General features: G+C 34.0%; 1 protein-coding gene across 1 annotated transcript; it reads right to left on the bottom strand.

Moving 5' to 3' along the window:
- Positions 1-1,260: 1,260 nt before the first annotated feature.
- On the bottom strand, positions 1,261-20,862 carry LOC128243380 (xaa-Pro dipeptidase-like). The gene is made up of 15 exons (XM_052961133.1): positions 20,729-20,862; positions 11,076-11,259; positions 10,678-10,805; positions 10,008-10,071; positions 9,559-9,606; positions 9,294-9,355; positions 8,374-8,418; positions 7,994-8,116; positions 7,172-7,240; positions 6,624-6,701; positions 6,090-6,238; positions 5,138-5,322; positions 3,620-3,727; positions 2,972-3,055; positions 1,261-1,813 (listed from the first exon to the last, which is right to left on the bottom strand). Exons 1-15 carry the CDS (start codon positions 20,746-20,748, stop codon positions 1,658-1,660), a joined length of 1,503 nt encoding a protein of 500 aa, XP_052817093.1. The 5' UTR covers positions 20,749-20,862; the 3' UTR covers positions 1,261-1,657.

Genomic DNA, 20,862 nt, shown 5'->3' with positions numbered 1-20,862 from the left:
AGTTGGTCATGACAAGTTGATGACCTGTATTGATTTTGAGAACAGTAGGTCAAAGGTCAAGGTCCTGGTATAGTTCACAGTGACCTTGAGGTAAATAAAGGTTTCAACTTAATAACAAAAGAAGCGTGCCCCCAGAAACTTCATACTTGGTATGCCAGTTGGTCATGACTAGTAGATGACCCCTAATGATTTTCAGCCAGTAGATCTAAGGTCAAAGTAACCTTGAGATCTAATAACGGTCTCCGCTTAAGAACGCTTAAGCTCAGGAACTTCATACTAGTCTTGGTTTGCTTGATAAGGAGATGACCCCTATTGATTTGAGGTCAGTAGATCAAGGTAACAAAGACCTTCAGGTAAACAACAATTTGTTAGTCACCAGTCAGTCGGTTTGTCACATTTCTTTCCGCTCAATAACTAAAGAACCTAGGAACTTCATACTTGGTATGCAGGTTGGTCAGGACCAGTAGTTGACCCCTATGTCTGTTCTCTCCAGTCCAAAAGTACAAATTTCATGTCAATCAGATTATTTTTCACCTATGATCACACAATGGAATAGCACTTTTTGAAAAAAGCAAATAATAATTAGTTGTACATTGCAAAAGCAAGGCCATTTGTCCAACAATGAAATGGGTATATGATCTTGTTTTTATTTATCAATTCCTTCTGGTTGACTTGTAAGCACAAGCGCACTTAAAAATCATTGCTACCCTGTAATTAAAAGAGACCCACATGACACAAACTTGTATGGCAGCTACTATGTACTACACTATTTGTCGTTTGTGTATGGTAGTGTTTTAAAACTAGATTTGTGGTTATAGAACACTGGTGCCCCCATTTGCCTCATGTGACTCAGGAATGGAGTAGTTAGAGCTACAAACATGAAGCTCCATCCACATTTATAAAACATATTAATAGAACTGTCTCTTCCATCAAATGCAAGGACCATAACTCTCCCTTTACTATGTGCAGCTGCAAACGAACTCCAGGAGCTCAACTGCATCATGTCAGCAACATACCTCTAAGGTTTTAAGACTCCAAGTCAAATACATTTGGAGTTTTAAATGACACAACTTTGCATGATACTTAAGGATGGAATCACAGCCAGATGCATGGACGGAAAAGGGTAAATTTATTTGAAAAAACAGGTATTTGTGACATTCCTTCAGATTTGAAATTGTTGAAGTTACAAGTAAGATCCTTTAATATGAGAAGGGGGGGCCCAGGGAACTAAATAAATATGTTTCATGAACAAATAAGATCATCTTTATCAATGTGTTATTAAAAAGGTGAGTATAAATACAAAAATAACAATTACATCAGTAAATATGAATGAATTAAGAAATTTGAAGACTGTTATACAGCATTTTAATGATTGTTAGATGGCACTTCGTGAACAAATCACAGTTAGTTGCAACAAACACATCATTTTACTAATTAGAAATTACGTGTGCTACATACCATACAATTAAACTAAATGTGTCAACATCCATGTATATAATATTATAATTCAAATTTATTTCAACAATATCAAGTTAAAAATCACACGGTCAAATTTCATACATTAGTTTGTGTGAATGTCATAGTAAACAACCTTCCATTATCAATCTGGAGACAGATAGTCAGTGTTTCTACCATATGGCTATTTCCACGCCATCTCTCAAATGACCATTTTCTCAGTCTCCTGCGGCAGGGGCACCTGTTGCCCGCGGCGACCTTCCGCCATCAACTCTTCAATCTCCTCCACAGTCCGCGGCACGACCGTCAGACACTCCATCCCGTCCTCGGTCACCGCGATGTCATCTTCGATACGAACCTACAAGGGATGGAGTAATATTTGCATGTTGTACTGATCAAATAAAGGAGTAATATATAACACAATTTTTTCATGCAAATAATACATATTGTATCAACATAAATTTCATGACAAGTATTTTAAGAAATTGAACATATTCAATTGTTAATCATTAATTTGTACCAGGTAAGTCAACTCTACAGTAGTATGTTCAGACAGAGTGTATGAATACACGAAAACAGACAAAAAGCATGACTGAATAATTTCCAAATGTAAGACTAATGTATGACCCGATTATCCAACAAACTTAGCAAAAATCACCATGTAAACAGGGTCAGCTGTGGTGTTGGGGCAAAGATGAAGAAAAAAAATGGTCATAAAATTATTCACCATTTTTTTTTTTCAAAATAGACCAAGTGTCGTTATAGTATTCCAACCACAAGTTTAGTAAAGTCTTGGTATTTTATCAACAATTACGGGCCTGTTAAAAAGTTTGCTCGTTTCATTGTTCAGCGTGTGTTTACATGTTGGCAGCTTAATTCAACCAAAGTTAAATCAGACAATATTCAGCAAGAAAACCATTCCAACCATTCATATTTTGATACATGCTTTTCCATATTGAGTTAACCAAAGCCTTAATCTGACAGCGTGCACACCATCCTGCTTATAAGATAAAGGCATCATTATTAGGATAGTTGACATTTTTCACCTCAGTTGTAGTGAGGTTTCAGGGATCAGCAACAGTTGTGAAACACATTGGCCAAATTTGAGGAATTGTAAAGGATTCTGGGGTCAGCCCTAGATTTGAGTCTACTTAAGTTCCAGATACATGTAGATATTGGACAGATTATTCAGAACTTTGTTAAAGTTAACAATATGATTAAAAACATTGTTGTTAACTTTTTACGGTGAAATATTTTATGATGTCCTTATATATACATAAATATTCTTAAATAAAACAAGTACAGCTTAAACAAATGTCTGTTGTAAGAAAATACTGCAGATCACAAGATATCCATAAATGCCCAGAGCAGTAAATATTTGAAAGTTTCCAACGATAATGTTAACAACTTTATCACAGTTCTGAATAATTGACCCATTGTTTGCCGAAAAAAAATAAATCTTGAAAATGACATCATTGTCCCTACAATTTTAATAGCACTGAGATCATTGACATACCCCTCCGAATCCCCTGTATGTGTCTACAACTTCCCGGCACATAAAGCGTGCCTGGTCCGGGTTTGCAAGGGCTTGGTCCAACAACTGCAGTCAGAAACACTGAGTAAACAGGCATGAACAAACTGGGTGAACAATAAATTGCCGATGATAATATATGATATATATTATATTTTGGTCATACTTCACATACAGGTTCAGAACCTTCAAAATATAATTAAAATATATATGTTTAAAAGTGACCGTTATTTATGTACTCTGAATTTGAAAATGCTTTGATTTACCAAGCTACCGTACTTTTTTGTTACAATAAACAATTTTTTAATGATGTTTATTTTTTGTTAGTGAAACACATGAGGTGAATTTCCAGAGATTTTTCATGTTGATTCTCCAACTGTTACAAAATTATTTTAAAAATACACCAAAAGTGGCCAAATTTAGGTATAATATATTTTTCTTGCAATCTTAAATACAACTTCACATACAGTAGGAACATTTTACATAGCAAGTCACAAAGTCCAGAGAGATTTTATATGCATATGTATGATTTATCATTTATGTATGATTTATCATTTTGACTTTACCACATGTTTAATTTTTATGCATGTCACCCTATTTTACTTAATAACTAAACACTGAAATAGTACTGACTGTATTGATGAAGTATATTCCTGGCTCTATGGTGATCACCATCCTGTGGTCAAGGTTTCTAACCGTCCGCAGTGACCTTAAACCAGGCTGGTCAATACGCTCTGTACCCTGGGAACAATGACACAAATGTATCACAATACTTTCTCTAGACGGCATTAATGTTTAGACTTATTTCAAAGCAAAACTGAAGTAAAATCAAACTGCAAATAAAAATAAAATTGAGACCAACTAGCTGTTATTGGAAAAAGGCATGTTGGACAAATAAATAAGATTAATAACTCGTCGAAGTAAAAGAGACTTTGTATTAGAGACTCTAAAAATTTCCTTTTTGCCACATGAGTGCTAAGAGTACCATATTGTTCTTAACCTTTCTTCTTTGAATTCTTCAAAAATTATCTTTAAACATCCTATTTGAACAATTCCTGATGTCAAATCTGCAAGTGTGTGTTGTTTGTGATGCTGTTACTGCCTTTACATATAGACCCTAAATCCATATATCAGGGTAGCCTCCCACATCATGTGTGTTGTGATGCTGTTACTGCCTTTACATATAGACCCTAAAACCATACCTCTGGGTAGCCTCCCAGATCATGTGTGTTGTTTGTGATGCTGTTACTGCCTTTACATAGACCCTAAACCCATACCTCAGGGTAGCCTCCCACATCATGTGTGTGTTGTGATGCTGTTACTGCCTTTACATAGACCCTAAACCCATACCTCCGGGTAGCCTCCCACATCATGTGTGTGTTGTGATGCTGTTACTGCCTTTACATAGACCCTAAACCCATACCTCAGGGTAGCCTCCCACATCATGTGTGTTGTGATGCTGTTACTGCCTTTACATAGACCCTAAACCCATACCTCAGGGTAGCCTCCCACATCATGTGTGTTGTGATGCTGTTACTGCCTTTACATAGACCCTAAACCCATACCTCCGGGTAGCCTACCAAATCATGTGTGTGTTGTGATGCTGTTACTGCCTTTACATATAGACCCTAAACCCATACCTCAGGGTAGCCTCCCACATCATGTGTGTGTTGTGATGCTGTTACTACCTTTACATAGACCCTAAACCCATACCTCTGGGTAGCCTCCCACATCATGTGTGTGTTGTGATGCTGTTACTGCCTTTACATAGACCCTAAACCCATACCTCCGGGTAGCCTCCCACATCATGTGTGTTGTGATGCTGTTACTGCCTTTACATAGACCCTAAACCCATACCTCCGGGTAGCCTCCCACATCATGTGTGTTGTGATGCTGTTACTGCCTTTACATAGACCCTAAACCCATACCTCTGGGTAGCCTCCCACATCATGTGTGTTGTTTGTGATGCTGTTACTGCCTTTACATAGACCCTAAACCCATACCTCAGGGTAGCCTCCCACATCATGTGTGTGTTGTGATGCTGTTACTACCTTTACATATAGACCCTAAACCCATACCTACGTGTAGCCTCCCACATCATGTGTGTTGTGTTGCTGTTACTGCCTTTACATATAGACCCTAAACCCATACCTCCGGGTAGCCTCCCACATCATGTGTGTCGATGCCCATGAAGTGCCCGAGGCCATGGGGCATGAAGATGGCCCCCAGGTTGACCTTCATCATCTCATCCACGTCTCCCTGCACCAGCCCCTGTGACCGCAACTCCTCCAGCTGTACCCGCTCAGCCAACTGGTGCATGGCCACCCAAGACACACCTGCCACGAAAACATATATATGTAGGTCAGTACTGACTGTTCATTAAAATGTTGAATACTTTGATAACATATTAAATAAGGATGTAAAATTCAGTATTCATCCTTAAATCAAATTGCCTTTTGCAGGATGTTTGCATTAAAAACAGTAAAACTTTTATGTTACTGAATATAATCCTGCTTTATAAAAAATCAATACAGGGTCTAAGCCCTTAAACCTTTGGGCCTTAATTCCTCATTTCTCATACTTTTTTTTTCATTTTCAAAATGTAATAAATACAGTGTAAAACTTGATACTTGTTGCTAAAAACCTGTTCTCAGGAACATGTGTTAGAAATTTGATAACAACAATAGGCCAACAACATTTATGACTCTGTGGCTTGCTCTAAATCCACACCAGTATCATGAAGGTATTGATAATTACTGACCAAGGTAGCCCTGGTCAAAATGATAAAGTTCATGGGCAAGTATGCTGTACAGGATTGGGATTTTCTGAATATACAGGGACAGTTGGCTTCGTTGCCAAAAAAGTGAGGACAACGAAGCCAACAAATCTGCCAAATAAAAAAAACCTGTGTCTACATGCTTTACAGTAAAGCCAATGCTGAGCTTAACAGGTAATTGAAGTATCGAGCAAACTGGCTCTTCAAACCTTTATATTTCACCTTCTACTGTAGAGAAATACTTTAATATGTGGTTTTTCAATTAACATGTAGATAGCTAAGCCTCACTGCTGGCACAAACTGTAGTCCCTTACAACACCAGCTTACCAGGTTTGATAGCAGCCATGACGGCCCTGCTTGCCTTTAGCACAGCATTGTAAATGCCTTTCTGTTTGTCTGTGAACTTGCCATTACACGGGTAGGAACATGTGATGTCGGAGGCGTAGCAGTAGTACTCTCCTCCCATGTCCAAAAGGCTGCAAAACAGACATTGGAGAGTGGTCAACAGTCTTTAAACTACCGGTACTATAAATGTTGTTTTGGGAGATGAAAAACTTTCAGGGAAATGGGAACTTAACTGCTGGAATTCCAAGCTTTCTGTGTTTTGCCAAGGAAATGTAGAAGTTCTTTTACTTAAATGAAATTCAAGATTCCTTCTTATCAATTCTTTCTCATCAATGAATTTAAATTCATTATCATAAAGATTTTCAGTAAAATTAATGAACGTTGTTTCCTGCACAACTTTTATGCCATCAATGCATATTCCACTTCATTCTAAAACCTGTATAGTAAGTTTAGATAAATGAATGTCCGTCGTTTCTATGATATACATCTCCATGAAAGAGTATCGAGTACACTGACCACATGTCCCCATTGTCCAACTGTTTGCTGTTGGGGGCCCCGGCGTGGCCATAGTGCAGAACCGAGCCATTGTCCCCACTGCAAATAGAATAAGCAATACCAATAAACTAGGTTGTATGAATAGAAAAATAACATTTTTCTCATCCTGTTTAAATAACTTCGTCTTTAAAAATTCAACACTAACATTTAATAATTATTTTCTATATTTTCTGTTTTTTGCAAGGTGCAGAGAAAACTTAATCAACAGCCATATAAAATAAAAGCATTAATCATTTTTAATAAATTATTTCAACTAAAATATAGGACATATAATTCCCATCACAAATTGGGCAGATTTCACATCAAAGTTTTAAAATTGTTTAAGAATGTCTAATGTTTAAGAAAGCTTGATATAAAGCAATATAAATATCAAAGTGAAAACTTTGACTGCTTGCCCCAATGTTTACATACATGTACCTTGTTGGTTAAACTAGTACAACTATATCAATACATATTGAAACTAGCATATCTAGTACTGTAAAAGTGCCATCTAGTGGTAAGCTACGGACCTTCCACAGATACAGGTATAGGAGAGGTTTCTCAGGCCGCCCTGGAAGTAGCAGTAGTGGTGGAACAGGCTGAAATGGTACATCGTGCATTGTTAGTACAACACCTGTGTACATAGGGCACATACCTGCAGCTCACATAATGCAGGTGCCGGAGACCACCCATGAAAGAACAGTACTGGTTGAAAAGACTGAAATGTATTTTTTGAAGGTAATGGGTCTTTGAAGCAAACTGAAGGTCAGAGCTGGTATTTATAAAACATCTTAAGTCATTCCCTAACTAAAGTCGTTTTCGTAAGTTAGGCATCTCACTTATAATATGAAAATATCTTAAATATTTTATTTTCATTGATGTTTAACACTTTACTCGTTCACTATGAACATTTTGGGACTTAAGTTAAGAAATTACTTAACATGTTTTATGAATACCGACCCTTTGAAGTTTAAAAACACATTTTTTTTTTGGCATCGTCAATGCATATGAATACAGATATATTAATCAACGAATTAAACAGAAGCTATAAGTGTAGATCTATAAAGCTTGACTGGTCAGTTTCTTCCGGGTAATAAGTTTGCTTCAGCAGCACAAAGACCACATTAAAACAAAATATATTGCCACTCAGTGATGTACATTGTGATTCATTTTATTTATTCATTTTAATGTTTTAATAATTTGTTCATAACTGTCATAAAATGTATCATTTTAAAATGTTATAGTGGCATCTACAGTGTTCTTTAATGATTTTATACATGACAAATATGACAATATGTATATTAGAATACTATAATAGTACTCCAGCCCATAATATTACCCTTTGCACCTACCTCTCCAGCTGGTACTCGAACATTCCTGGTCTCACGTTCCGCATGACCGACTTGTGTGCCTCACTGCTGATACGGTTGGTGTAGCGCAGAACCTCCAACTCTAGGTCAGACTTGAACACACGACTACAGGCGAAAAGTAATTAACCTTCTATGGTAATGAGACATAAGTAACAGTTAGAATTAAAAAAAGAGTTTAAAAACACTTGGCATTGCCACAAAACCCAGAGTAACTGATGTAATTTTTAATAAAGATGCACATACTTTAAAAGTGCAATGTATTTTAACATTTCATGAATTTGTATCAAACATGTACATAGAATAATTATATTATTATCTAAAAGCCATTATAAGGCAATTGTATTTTTTTAATCCTTTCTTACCACTCAGCAATTTCAGGGTGAAGAAGTTCATTGTTCACAGTGAACCTGAGAAGGAAATGTAAACAATGTTTATTTCACAGCATTTCAAGTCTTGTATTATTATCCACAAAATATTTGGTAATAGGAGGACACCATATACTTTACTGTTAATTATGTTCTTGCAGCAGTTTTAACATACAAAGCCTTTGGTGAGCTAAAACAAAACAGTTTTACAATTTAGACTGCATACTTTATTTAGCTGTACCAAAAAAATACTGGAGCAAGGGTCTACACAACCCAAATTTTATCTTTCTCCGAAAACTTGTCTTTTTCTCTTCCTCCGAAAACTTGTCTTTTTCCTATGTGGTAGTTTACCAAACTAAATATGGGCTTTTATATGCCTGTTTTACACAGAAATGATGTATGGTGTAAGTGCTCTTCAATTATTCAGTTTAGAATACTAAATATATGGATTGTGTGTGTTTGCAACAAGGTTTCATTGTTCGCATGTTTTGGCATTTTTATCATTATTTTGCATGCTTTAAAGCTTAAAATCTAGAGTATGCAGGAAGGTCATTAATTTCTACTCAAACATGACAAGTTTTTCAGGTTTGTATCAAACTTTCTGCCAAAAGAAATGGTGTCACATCAGGACACCTGACTTGGAGTATCTAGAGTTCTTCTTCTGAGAGAGAGAGATAGAGAGATGGATAGAGAGAGGGAGGGAGAGAGATATGGAGAGAGGGAGAGGAAGAGGGAGAGAGGGAGGGAGTGAGAGAGAGATGGAGAAAGAGAGATATGGAGAGAGGGGTAGGGACAGGGAGAGAGAGGGAGGGAGTGAGAGAGAGGATTAGAGAGGGAAACAGCGAGAGGAGAGCAGAAGAGAGAAAAAAGAGTGAGAAGTCAGGGAGACAGATTTGGGAAGGAATATTGTAACTTACTCGCTGATTCCATCAAATGCTGCCTCTCTACTGTGTTTACTGCTGTCTGTGTTCAGGCCGTGCTGTAACATGTGGGTGAACTTTGTAACAATATACCTCTATATAACTGTATATTGGAAATCAGTCTACTAAATACATTTATATAGGAATTATTATTCATACTAATTCAACATGTCTTATTCTGTATATTCTGTGCAGAAGGACATTTAGCATAATGAATGTATAAATGTAAGTACAACTGCCACACATTTATATATGTACTTACCAATGTCAAAAGCATTGATGGAGACTTTGCTTTCAGAACATCACTTATCTGAGAAAGAAACAACATGAAACTATTTTACTCATAAGAACAATAAGACATTGCAATACTGATTAAAAAAAGACAGCACTATAATTATAGCCTTTCCCACAATGTTAATGGAGATTGAATACAACAGTATTTATGAAGCCAAGGGCCATAACTCTAAAACTATCATACTCAGAGAGATGGGTCTTGCTACATATGTATGTCATGTCAATTGAAACATGTCCTCTAAGTTTCTTATCATGTATGAGCAATGCTGAAAGAGAGTAAAATTTTCTGTTGCTGCCAACAACACATAAGGCTTTCATAAATACTACAATTTCATACTATAAAGAATCTTTTTCACTGAGCACATATTCCACTGGTGGTAATATAACATTATCTTTTACAGAGAGGACTACATGTACCTTTGTTTGGAAATGGCATTCATCAACCTCATAGCGTACTCTGAAATCCTCCTCTGTTAACAATCTACAAATGATTAGGGTTTCATTGTCAATGTTAGTTAACAGATTTTATCAGTATTAATGGGTTATATTGAGTTTTGATATACTCCCAGAAAAAAAACAGTTCCTTTTATTTTCAATAGCATAAATACATATGGTGGACACCCAAATGTTAGAAATATTATGGCAAAGTTGACTTGTGCAACTGCGACATGTCCATGTATGTTGATTCACTGAGCTTGAATACGCTGTTCATTTAGCAACAAACTAAAGACCCCACTAAAACTAAGTACAGGTTACTTTCATACAGGGATTTTTCAGCAAAAAATGGGAAGAACCCTTTTCATGTTAAGAAATTTTGATTTGTAAAGCTTCCTAATGGGAAAATTTAACAGTGTTTTGCATATAGGCTTCAAGCTCATTTATAAAAAATAATGAAAGATTGACATACACTTAGAAACAAACACAACTCTTGCAACATCAGCACAAACAACGATTTCAGGATTTAAAAAAAATAAATAAACAAAATTGGGAAGTAGTTAAATTTCGACCTCTGCTGCAGAAGGTGTAAAAGCCCTATGACATGGGTTAACCTAGATTGAATACCTGGATAATACATGCACACACATACTTGCCCATCCATACGGCATATTCATCGGGCAGTAACGGAGGAAAGAGTATGGCCTTCCCTGTGTCCACCTCCAGTGCACCGTAGAAGTCTGACTCCTCCACACCAAACATCCAGTGGAAGTAAGACTCCTGCATGTGTTTACATAATATCAAAGAGTCCAATGTGTACCCGGGTATCGTAACCTTTCTTTTCGAAATTATAATTTCGTTACAGCATAATTATGCAGAGCATATTGTTAACTCTAACCTTTGATGAATTACCAGTTGAGTTGCAGTAAGTGACAAAAGCATAAAAATAGTAAACCAAAGGAAACAAAAAAATTAAAATGTACATAGTACATGTAAAATATGTTATATCATGATATTGAATTATTTCACGACATGCAGGCATTATCTCACCTGTCGGAAGACTGGTTCATGATCCGAACAGTGCCTGGTGAAGGACTCCCCACCCTGTAACACGACAATGGCGCCCTTGGGGACCTTGCTGTTCTTTCTTAGTCTCTCGCACAGTCGGTCACGGTTTTGTTTGAACATCAGCATCGGCACTACCATGGTGTGGCTGCCTCTGCAGAATGCTGGCCTGAAAATAGAAGCAAATTACGAATGTACAATTCGATAATAAATTTATAACATTAAGCATATTGCAAGTTAATCAAAGCGGGTAAAGAAGTGATCTTATAGGTTGCGTTTAAAATAATGCTGTTGATTGTTTTAAGAGCATGATACATTTATGTTTATATGTTCACATATCTTGTAAATTTTTAAATTGCAAATCCGTCTCTAAGAAGACCTCGCACATTTGGACATGTCAAACAGCTGGTTCTCCATGCATACATGATCTAGTGTAGTCACACCCCTTGTAACAATTTCTTTTTATTTGCACATCTGTCTTAAAACATTTAATCTAAAGGAAAAACCTTGCATGTTTGGACTGCCGCGACAGCTGGTTTTCTCCTAACATACACAATATAAGATATTGAGCGTTTTAAATTTATTATTACAGATGTATGTTGGTAAAATGATAACATAACAACAAATATATATATCTAAGGCAAATCTCTCGATTGTTTAAGTTATTAATATTTACTTCGCTTTCCAATGGACATCCGCAAATGCAAAAACTTTAGGAACAGTACTTTCTAACAACATTGCCGATATGTTTAACCTCAATTACTTATAAAAATTACAATCATTTAAAAACTGTCTAAAGCAATGGGAACTTAAAAAACTAACACTCATAGGAAAAGTGACTGTAATAAAAACATTTGCACTTCCAAAACTCATTATGCCTTCATTTGTTCTGCCAAATCCACTGAACGACATATTACAAGAAATAAAAAGGTATAAAAGTTCCAAACATAGAGAGTTTGTCCTACTCACTAAAAGCTTGCTGGATAAGGCGTTATATTGACGAATCAAACACAAGTCCCTGGAAGGAATTCTATAGAAAAGTCCTTATTAAAATGGCGGGAGTTTTATTCTTGAATGCAATTTGGACAATGCTTTAAAAAGTAGAATTACAAAAAAAATAATTTTTATTTGATATATTAAATGCATGGAAGCAAATTATAAAAACTGATCAGGAGTCTAGAGAAAGAAATGTGATAATCTGGAAAAACAAGTCCATTAAACTTAATAATGAAAGCCTAATATTATTATGAAGCTTGCTAGGTATGAAAGACGGATTAAATTTAAATAGCAACTTTTTTATTTTCGATCAAAAACATGGTACGATTTTGAAACATTTCAATCTATATATCAAGTAAATCAACACGACTATCTCAAACATTTGTCGCTTATACATAGAAAACCAAATGAAATAAAGATACACTTTTCCTCCATCTCAGATAAGTAGATCCAAAAATTTGGCCATGCTGGAAATTCATATCTTGCCCACAGGCAAAGATAAAACAAATACCCGTATGGAACTATGGAACCCCTTTTTATTGCCATCACACAATTACCTCCCTTGTTGAAGACCGCATCTGTAGCATCATGGAAACCTTGTCTTATGGCAATATTAACAATCCTAATTAGTCGTTTCTCGCTTCAAATGGCACCATAATAAAGTTTTCGCGCTCAATTCCAGAAATAATGCGAAAAAAATCATTTTCAACTTGACTTTGTTAAACTGAGATGGGAGAAAAAGCATCTACCATAGCCGCTCATGTAAGATACGTTCATCCCAACCCTCGCTTAACCTTGTAATGAAATCCTTTCTACGACCATTCGCACTGTACCACTGAAACCTTGTTTCCGCATAACACCCTACGCTCAGGTTGGGATGAGCCTATCTTACACTCTAGGCCATGGAAGATACTTAAAATCTTTTAACAAACAATTATCAAATCCCTTTCAATGACTCAAAATCAATATTGAACAAATTAAAGTGTTGTTAAATCGCTATTAACTTTCTATATTCAAAGACTATCCCCTCAACTGACACATGGATATTAATTAAATGGAACAGGGTACAAAAACTATGATTAAATGGAATAACAAATAAAGAGTGGGAAAATATAAATACGAACAAGTACAGATGTTCTAATGACACACGTTTTCAATATATATGCATTTACACAGAATCTTTGCATGTAATAAATTCCTTTTAAAAATATATAAAATAAATGAAACAAGTTTGTTTAACTTTTGTCAAACTCATATTGAAACACTGGAACATCTTTTTTGGGAGTACACGAAACTATATATATAAAGTACAACTACTATGAAATAGATGAAAGATAATTATATTAATTTAAACTTAACTTATCAGATATCAGCATAAGAATTTATTAAGAATAGTCAGCAACTAAAAACACACAGCAATATTACTTATTTCTTAATTTTGCTGATGAAATTATACAATTTTGAGGGATAGAAAAAGAGCCTCAAGTTACTCAGTACATGTCATACAAGATCATTAGACAAAATATAGAGTAAGATTTTAAAATTGCCTTGATAAATGATAAAACGAAGCAGCATAAGAATGAATGGATCTAAATTCATTCTAATCTTAATAAATCTTAATCATCACCTGCCCAAATCATTTATAAAAAAAACAACTAAGAACTATATTCACATTTCTTTTATACTTTTAGTTATTTGATGATCATGAAAAATCGATTATGAAATGAAAAACGCCTTTTTGGTAGATGTACAACTAATACTAGTTTCAAAATTTCATCTAATCAATTATCATTTTCTTTTAAATTAATTAATAAATGTTCACGTTGAAGAACTTTAACATTGTGAATATGACAAAACAAGAGCACAGCCTGTGGGTGCTGAACGCTCGTCTGATTTTATCCTTACATACATTTGATAGTGAACAGGTATTCCAAAGTTTGAAAATGATTGTTATGATACTTTGCATGTACCAGGTAAGTGACCCAAGCACAAAAGTTAGAACATCAGACTAGCTAAAATAGCAAAGTCCAAAAGTACTAAAATATCCCCCACCCTCCCCCTACCCTTCCAAATGTGTGACTCAAAAACCTGTTTGATATATTGAAGTGCATTATCCATTTATTGTTTGTGATTTTATTTAATCAATCAAACAAAAATTGAAGAAGCTATGTCCAATTCTCAAAATTAACCAAAATCCATCAAAATTCATGTTTTTTAACCCCAAAAACAGGTGAGACTAAGCATCTTTAGGGTACAATGTGAAGAAGGGTATTAGATGAACAAGTTTGAAAGTCATAGCTTTGATAGTTTCAATGTAAGTGACCTAAACACAAAACTTAAACAATGCCTCCAACGACGACGACATCAAGTGACGACAATAGCTCGTCATTTAAAAAAAACAAAAATGGTGAGCTATAAGTGTAAGAAATGGTGTTTAATTAAATCGACTTTAAGTTTGAACTTCTAAAAATGTAAAACTAACATATGTATTTATATCTATAATATAAGCTTTATGAAATTCCATGAGGTCAGAAGGGTGCTACCAAAAAATACAGGGTGCAACACTTCAATAACTCAGTAGTTTAAACTCTACCTTAAACACACTCAACAAACATAACACTACAATGCAGTAATAATATAATTGCATTTCAGTTCAGATTAAAAAATATATAAAAAAAATAAGTGGGCATACATGCCATTATTTCTGGAGACCATTCAAGGGGGTTTGTTCAGAAAAGCTGAAAACATTCAGGGGGATTATTTTAGCAGGTCTAAATTGGCAAAATTTCAAAGTATTTAGACACAAGTACATAAAAAGTAGATTAGTACTCGCATATATTTATTGCTATGAAAACCTTTAACTTTTTGAATGTATAAAATTGTTATATATATTATGATTCATAACAGTGATGTTCCGATGATCGATTATAATCGAAAATCGATTGGTTGGGCCTAAAATCGGCGACAATCGATTGTATTTGGTTACAATTGATCATCGAAAAAAAAATGAAAAAAAATATAAGTAATTAAGTTTTCAGACATTATCTTTAACAAAATGGCAGATGAAAGCCACAATGAGCAAGTAAAAATGAACTATTTTTTATATAACACTGAATTACTTTAATCATAGACATAACGTATATGCATATAATGATTAAGAGTTTAATAATGTGCATGAATAAAACTTCACTTAAGGTTTTATCTAGTATTTAAAAAAAAGATTGTACTATCGATAATCGGTTACTTGAGTGGAACCGATTATCGATTGTAAAATTGGAACCGATTCCCAAAACTAATTCATAATATTCTTATGATACACCTGTCATGTCATACTGTAATGCACTTGTGGAACAAAATATGTCACAGGAAAAATATGTTTTCAAGACAATTTAAGTGATATACCTTCCTTCAAAGTCATTTAAAAAAATGTGCTTATTTAATACTATGATAATTTTCAGACAATCAGAGAATGGAATAAATATAGATAATGTCTTTCATTTCTCAAATAGTAATATTTCTTTGCCTTTGATCATCCTTACAAATAAATTGGTCACTTCTTGTTAAAGTTTCCTTTTGGATTTTTATCAAACATTTTCTAAAATATTCATTGTAAATACAGTTTTACATGCATTGTTACCACAACATGATAAATGATGATAAAACAGTCTACTGCACAATCACAATGTAAATAACTTTCATCAATCATCATTTATATCTAATTCCAACAAATTTTATTTAATCAATCAAGTTGAATTGTTTAATAACTTTAAAAAAAATCAACGACAGAATTGTTGAAAGATAACCATTAGAAAATGATAACAAGATATGTCAACCCTAACTAAAGTTATTCAGTTTCAACCGATTTTCTATTTTTAGTAACAGTGACCTTGACCTTGATTCTAGGGACTCCAAACTCAACCCCATGAAAGGAATCCATAAACTCTCTACATAACAAGTCTGGTCAAAATATGTCAACCCTGACTAAAGTTATTCAGTTTCAACCATTCTTCTAATTTTAGTAACAGTGACCTTGACCATAGGGACCCCATAGCAATCCCATGAAAGGTATCCATAAACTCTTCCTTTATACCAAGTTTGGTCAAGATATGTGGACCCTGACTAAAGTTAATCAGTTTCAACTGTTTTTCTATTTTTAGTAACAGTGACCTTGACCCTAGGGACCCCAAACACAATCCCATGAAAGGTATCCATATACTCTTCCTTTATACAAATTTTGGTCAAGATATGTGGACCCTGACTAAAGTTATTCAGTTTCAACTGTTTTTCTATTTTTAGTAACATGTGAAAACCTGATTTAAAACACCGCCACACATGCACACCCACACAAACACATTTATTTCCCTGCTGTACACAAAATGGGTAAAATGGTTTAAACTTAAAAATCATACATTGAAAATGCATTACTTGAATATATAAATGCTTTTACATATCTGTATCTGTTTGTATGTGTTTGTATGAAATATTGTATGTAGCAAAAACGTATGTTTTATTAAGATATTAAAAGGCGAGATTTCAGAGTATGATATGATAATTTCACTTAAAGAGGTACATGCACATGTACTGTCCTGGCTGTACATGTGTTATATTATAGAATTGATGTCCCTAGCGTTTATCAAATCATCCCATTTAAAAATCAAATGATACACACTCTTGAGAAAATATCTATGCAATATTTTTTCATGTTTAAATTATACTTAGAATATATTTTTTTCACAGCAATTATTTTTACAAAACACTGATTCCTGATCTGTCTGAAACATGTTGATTGTACATAAACTTAATGAAGTATTTCTACGAATACTTATACTCCTAAAGTGAGGACATTCTTAGACATATTTAAACAAACTTGTAAAATCAATGCAACTGTGTTGCAAAAAATCTTTTAAGTTGTCTTGCCATCGGGGCAAAGATTGTTAAATGTGTCAAAATTTACAGATGAACTTTAACATAACTGTGAATTCTCAAATAATGTTTGCCCAGCACACTACCGGAATTGGAAAAACATGTAAAATTCATTTTGAAGTTGATGTTTATGGAATTTGTTCGTATTCGATTGCAGTTAACATAAAATACAAGAATCACGTACACAAATTCACCAGCCAAACTTTAAACTCGATTTAAACTCGATTTTCTCACAGATGACTTTGCTGACTTTGTACCTCTTCATACAGGCATTGTCACATTAAAAAAAATATGTTATATATTATAAGATAAATTATGTAAAGACAAAGTAAAACATTTTTTGCATATATATGCCTTTATTCTATAACCATTACTATAAACATGAAATTTATGTAATTATACATGCCTCATTTAATACAGGGCTATACTATGTAAAAGACTTAATTGACTTTAATGGTAAAATGTATGGTCTGAGTGCTTTAGAATTGATTGTTGGCAAAATAAACTGTTTACATTTTAATGGACTTAAATCTGTGTAATTGATTCATATATAAAGAAAAAGAACAATGTCGAGACATTGACTTTGCTATTTGTAGCAATCTATGTTTAAATTGTTATTTATATCCTATTTTGTTAAAATGAGGCCTTAATAGAATTCTATACAAAACGTTGATTATAAACACTTATAGAATAGAATACACTTTGTTGACTAGTTGGTATATCAGTGACTGATATATAAAACTAGTCAACAAAATGTATTCTATTGCACAAGAGGCTCATATATTCAATGTTAAGAATCAAAAATAATTCACAGAAAACTACCAACAAATTCGTTGTTATATAAAATAAAATTAGTTGATGGTAATGTTCTTTTTGTGAACGCTGTGAAGAAATTCTCCTTCATCTTTTCTAGGATTGTAATAAAATACAGCCTTTACTACAGCATATTTTACAAAACGTGTATTCCATTAATCCAAATATTGTACTATGTTTGTTTTGCTAGGGTCTGGAAATTATCATTTCAGGTTTGTCTTATTGTTCCTTGAATTCAAAAGATTCACTTTTCTCTTCCAGGTGGCCCGTAAGTGCCGAATGAATACGGTGGTTTTATTTCCACACTGATAATAGGCCTTATCTAGGATGTCAGCTGGGCCATTGGCATTTGGCGGGGAATATACCAGCAGTAAGTCCCACATGGGGTTTGGCTGGACCCAAAGTCAAAGTCCACACTATTCCCCGTACCTGGGGTGGTCGTGGTTACACTTGACTGGTGCATTATCAAGACTATGAAAACATATATTGACTTGTCAAATAAAAACAAAATATACACTCATAGGCAATTTTCTAACTCTCGTAATGAAATTCTTTATTTTCTCAATGAAATACTGAAATGTACCATCATTCAATTCCTATGAAAAATTTCTTACACTCTGATAGAGAAATGAAGCATAAATTGTAACAACAAAAGAAAGATTTAAATCCCATACTTTGAAATGGATATTTTAACTTTAAAACCCACATTATGATTATCTGATTTACAGCAACCACTATGTGTATGAGTATTCCTTCATCATTGGTTTAAAGTGGCTGGACACCAGATGGTCCAAAAATTGGCAAATACAGTATACATCAGTAAATAAGATTCAATGCATTGTACACAACAATGTAAATTTTATGTAAGTTTCTGACAATTTTCTTATTTTCTTGCAATTGTATCTTATGGTGTCTAGCCCCTTTAAACCATCTTAATTGCAGATCTTAATTGCAGAAAATGAAACATATACAAACACTAAGGTGCAAGAAAGCGTAGAATTGTTATAATCTAGAAATGACTAGAGTGTGTTGTTTTGTTGTCAAACTTTATATATAAAATATTTGTTCAATAAATGAGAAAAAAATCAAAGGTGCTCCTGATTGAGTTCAGTAATCCCACCAAGCACGGTAAAACAGTTCCTGGTATTTCCAAATTATCAATTATTACCATAATCTGCTGTCACCATTTATTTTCTCATCTCATGTATGAGATAATGTAATACGAGATCAATCTTCCTATTACTTGATTGATATTTGCTTATGTTGATGTTTTTGCTATCAAAGATAATAAGATTATTATTTTTTCACTGAATTGCTCAATTTAGATTAAGACTTAAAGACATTTTAAATTTTATCACCCAGTGGAAAGAAACCATTAGAACATTAAATGATTTAACACTATTTTGTGAACTGAAGTAAAGAATTGAAATGAGTGATTATTTGATCGTATTAGATAACTTTAAACACAGGCAAGCTATCTCGAAAATAAGATTATCCTCACATAGATTTAACAATGAGAGAGGTAGATATTCAGGTGTAGCGAGACAAGATAGAAAATATGAACTTTACAATATGAATGAGGTAGAGGATGAATATCATTTTATGATTGTATGTAATGTATATAGTGAGATAGTATATTCCTTTCTTATTATATAAATAGGCCTAGCATGTTCAAATTTATTCAACTTCTCAGTCAGAAATAAACACAAATTACATAAACTAGCATTGTAGCGGTATATCATTAAAGCTTCACGACAAAGAGACAATATTATCAATATTGTACAGTAGAATTTGTAATCCATTTCCTTCTCTATTGTAGTTTGAGGTATGTCACACATATAATGAAGCTAATTAGTGCTATCAAGTATGAATTTTTTGCAATACTTGTGACAAATTTCTCGAACTAGACCCCTGGACAGGTAAGAATTCTGGTTGCTTTAAAAGAATGGAGGGTAATAAGCATGAAGGCTGCATGTTTTGTTTATTTTTTCATTTGGGTACTTTTCTTGGCATGTTTTTTCTACTCAAACTTTTTGATCATATTTTTTTTTACCATATTTTTCAAAAAGGGTTTAAACATTTTTATTTTACAACGATTGCGAAACAAGTTATTGCAACATTAAATTAATCATTCTCGTTGGCACGATTTTATGTGAGAGTATGGTCTTATGCACAGGGGCAGGTTGCGTTGTTTTGACACAACACGCCCACGTCGTTTTTTTTTCAATTTTTTTTTATCAATTTATTTTTATCAATTTATTTTTATCAATTTTTAGTAAGAATCTGATGTGGTAACTGTAACTTGTGAAAATTGGTCAACATTTTTTTTTTTAATTTTTATTTTATTATCTTTGTTAACATTTTTTTTTGCCAAATTTCACAAGCTACAGTTACCACATCAGATTCTTACTAAAATTTGATAAAAAAAAATTGATAAAAAAAATCGACGTGGGCGTGGTGTGTCAAAACAACGCAACCTGCCCCTGTGGTCTTGTGTTGAGAGGGAAACCGGAGATTCCGAAGAAAACCCACTTGTCCGGCTTGGTGACCACATACCAAACTCACATGCGCCCAAGCTGGGAATCGAGTGGGTCATGTCAACACAACAACGCAACTGCAGCCTGTGGTTCTTCTAAATATAAAATTTCCCAATTTTTTAGGTAAAGCAATTATTTTTTCTCAAATTGGCATTCCCTACATATCTTGGGTCTTTTTCCCTAAATGGCAGAAAAAGCCCTAAATTTATTTCCACGTCATATGACTCCAAAGCTGGTTCTTTCCCATCAAACTACATTGTCCAGTACAGTACTGTGCGCAGGGATGCAGATCAATATTATATATTTTTATCGTTATTACATGTCAATTTCCATATATAAAAATGAAAGTAAATAAATAAATATTCTTACTCTACACGACCAGATGCCATGTTGTATCTGTAAGTAAGAAAGTTTTTACTTTTGTTGGACTTCGCTCAGCTGTCAAACCCACCTTCTGTATCAATAAACGCTTATTACAAAGTTAGTCTTCAATCAAGCGTTTG

The sequence above is a fragment of the Mya arenaria genome, chromosome 8 (genome assembly GCF_026914265.1).
Source record: "Mya arenaria isolate MELC-2E11 chromosome 8, ASM2691426v1".
NCBI classification, from domain to species: Eukaryota; Metazoa; Mollusca; class Bivalvia; order Myida; family Myidae; genus Mya; species Mya arenaria.
The sequence above is the reverse complement of the archived record's forward strand: the minus strand, read 5'-3'. Positions and strand labels throughout refer to the sequence as shown.